The sequence below is a fragment of the Diabrotica undecimpunctata genome, chromosome 4, assembly GCF_040954645.1.
Source record: "Diabrotica undecimpunctata isolate CICGRU chromosome 4, icDiaUnde3, whole genome shotgun sequence".
Lineage (NCBI taxonomy): Eukaryota > Metazoa > Arthropoda > Insecta > Coleoptera > Chrysomelidae > Diabrotica > Diabrotica undecimpunctata.
In genome coordinates this window covers 142,518,944-142,521,878 of record NC_092806.1, presented here as the reverse complement: position 1 = coordinate 142,521,878, position 2,935 = coordinate 142,518,944, and the positions used below count along the sequence as shown (strand labels likewise).

The following is a 2,935-nucleotide window of genomic DNA, read 5'->3' as shown; positions in this document are numbered from 1 at the left end:
AAAGTCTTTTTTTTTACATATTTAAACAAAATAAAATAATATCAAATCGCCTGATTTGGAGCCAGCTGAACCCCATATTTGAAAACCCTTTTTATAAGTTTATTGGACATGTATTGCTTTAAGAAAATCGATTAATAAATTTTTAACTGGAAGTGACCATAGAATGGTTAGAGCGAATGTAGTCTTGAACGTAAAGAAGGAATGAAGAAATATGGTAACAAGGACTAAAAATGTTACGTTCACTGCGATTACTAACACAAGGGCATACCAGGAAGAAATAGATAAAAACCTTCAGAATGACGTGCAATATAAAACCGATATTAAACAACTTAACGAAAGGTTGGTAAACGTCTTAAGGAAGGCACAGAAGAACTGTCAAGTTAAGCAAACAAGGAAAAATGAAAAACATACAGAAAGCACAAGGAACCTAATGCAAAAAAGAAGGGAAATTAAAGATAAGCACACAGTGAACATCGCAGAGATGAGGAATTTAAATAAAACCATTTCAAAAGCTGTTAGGAAAGACATAAGGGATTTTACCACTAAAGAAACAACTAATACAATAGAACAAAATAAAAGCCTTAAAGTTCTAAAACGAAAGTTGAGGACAGAAACCAGTAACATTTATAAGCTAAAAAATAGACAAGGACATGCTGTATATGAACAACAAGAAATTATGAAAATTATCGAAGAGTACTATAAAACATTATATTGTCGAGATGCTCACATTCCAGAGGTGAAAATCCCAGCCATACAAAATCAAGGATCAGAGGAACTTCCAGATATAACCGAAGAAGAAATCGAATTAGCGTTGAAAGGTATGAAGAACAGCAAATCACCTGGAGAAGATGCCATTGTAAGTGAAATGCTAAAATTAGGAAGCGAATGTGTCATAAAAGCTTTAAAAACCCTTTATAATGCCTGTCTCTTTGAAGGAGTTACACCAGAAAAATGGAATAGTGCCATTATGATAATATTGCACAAAAAAGGAGATGTAACAGAAATTGGACACTACAGACCTATCAGCTTGTTATCTCATTTATATAAGCTTTTTATGAGAATAATTACTAACAGACTGGAACCTAAGCTGAATTTTCACCAACCATTAGAGCATGCCGGATTAAGGAGTGGCTTTGGAACGAATAACCACCTATAAGTAATAAAATCCTTAATAGAGAAAGTTACAAAATACAACAAGCTATTGATATTAATATTTGCAAACTTTGAAAAAGCGGTCGACTCAGTCCAGCATAGCTCCATGTTAAGAGCTCTTACAGAGTGCAGTATTGATCATAGGTACACAACTCTTCTTCGGAATATATATAGTAGCGCAACCGCTGCAGTTAGAATGTATTATGGCAACGCAAGTACATTTCCCTTCAAGAGGGTATTAGGCAAGGAGATACCATCTTTCCTAAGCTACTTACCGCTTTGTTGCAGAGTGCTATGAGATACAATAATTTTAAGAATATTAGAGTCAACATAAATGGAGAATTCCTGAATAACTTAAGATTTGCAGACGACATAGTGTATAGCTATAAATACCTGGTCACGAGATTAAATTAGGAAGAGATAATAAAACAACGGAACTAAACAGGAGAATTGGAGTGACCAGTCTTTAGATCAGATATTCCATGTGCTTGAAAAGGAAGGTCTTTGATCAATGTGTACTCCCAGTTCTAACGTATGAAGCAGAAACATTGACCCTTACCAGAAAAGTAATCAATAAAATGCAAGTGGCACAGAGAGCGATGGAGAGGCCAATGCTAAATAGATCCCTCAGATAGAGTATCAAATACAATAATTAGAAGGTGTTACTGAGGCAGTTCAAAGAATTATAACAATAAAATGGAACTGGGCGGGGCATGTTGCCAGATTTAAAGATGGAAGGTAGATGAAGAAAATTCTGGAATGAAGACCTAGACACGATGCTTATTGTAATCGAGGACGTCCTCCAACAAGGTGGTCAGATGACATCAAACGCATTCAGCACAACTGGATTCAGGGTGCTCAAGATAGAAAGCATTGTAATTATTTACGGGAGGCCTATGTCCAGCAGTGGGCTCAAAATGGCTGATGATGATTGCTTTAAGAATCTGTATCTTTAACCTTTAAATGCATCGTGTTGCCGTTCGGCAACATAGGTAAACGATTGAATGAAATGTCTATTCTGATTTGAATTTAAAGTAACTGCATGGCGTTGCCTGTAATCTGCATAGTGTAAATATAAAATAATTTGGCACTTTTTGCACAGATGGTATAAGCACGCACTTCGACCCATTGAATTGTTTGACAGCTAACCTGTAACGTCGTGTATTATTTGATGAAATTTGTGAGTCGTATCCAGTTAGAATATTAGTGATTTATTATTGAAAAAATATCCTGGTTACTACGTAAGGTACATACTTTTTACTTTTATTATGCTCCTTTGCTGTTTTTACCGCATTCATTACCAAAATAAAAAACATGCTTTGTTACCGTTCTGCTACAGTACTCAAGAATCCCTGACACAGAATATTTACATCTGATTTTTATTACAGAATGCATCGTCAGAATTATTTTGTAGGAAAAGGATCTGCAGGAATATTGGGCAAATTTCACCGGCCTGAGTAGTGAAGATGAAAAAGATTTCTTCGACACCAATAGTATTGCAGACCCTGAATTTGAACCTAATTATGGCGATGAATCTGATAAATAAACGTGCAATGAAGCTCAAGATATGGCGAGGGAGGAGATAGATACAACAGAAAATATGCAAATGCTAGAAAGTGAGCAAATAATCCAGGTAAATGAAAGCTTGCCATCTACAAGTAACTTAAAAAAACAAACGGAAAACACAAATGAACAGGTTTCTAAAGGCGCAAATAAAAAGAATCTAAAATAAATAAAAAGATGACTACTACAAAACATACCACTTTCATGGAAACACAACTTT

The 2,935-nt window shown here is 35.1% G+C and overlaps 1 protein-coding gene across 1 annotated transcript; it reads left to right on the top strand.

The window, feature by feature from the left end:
- The first annotated feature begins 211 nt into the window (after positions 1-211).
- Positions 212-2,698, top strand: LOC140438980 (uncharacterized). The gene is made up of 2 exons (XM_072528616.1): positions 212-856; positions 2,567-2,698. The coding sequence occupies exons 1-2, from the start codon at positions 212-214 to the stop codon at positions 2,696-2,698; spliced, it is 777 nt and encodes a 258-aa protein (XP_072384717.1).
- Positions 2,699-2,935: the final 237 nt, after the last annotated feature.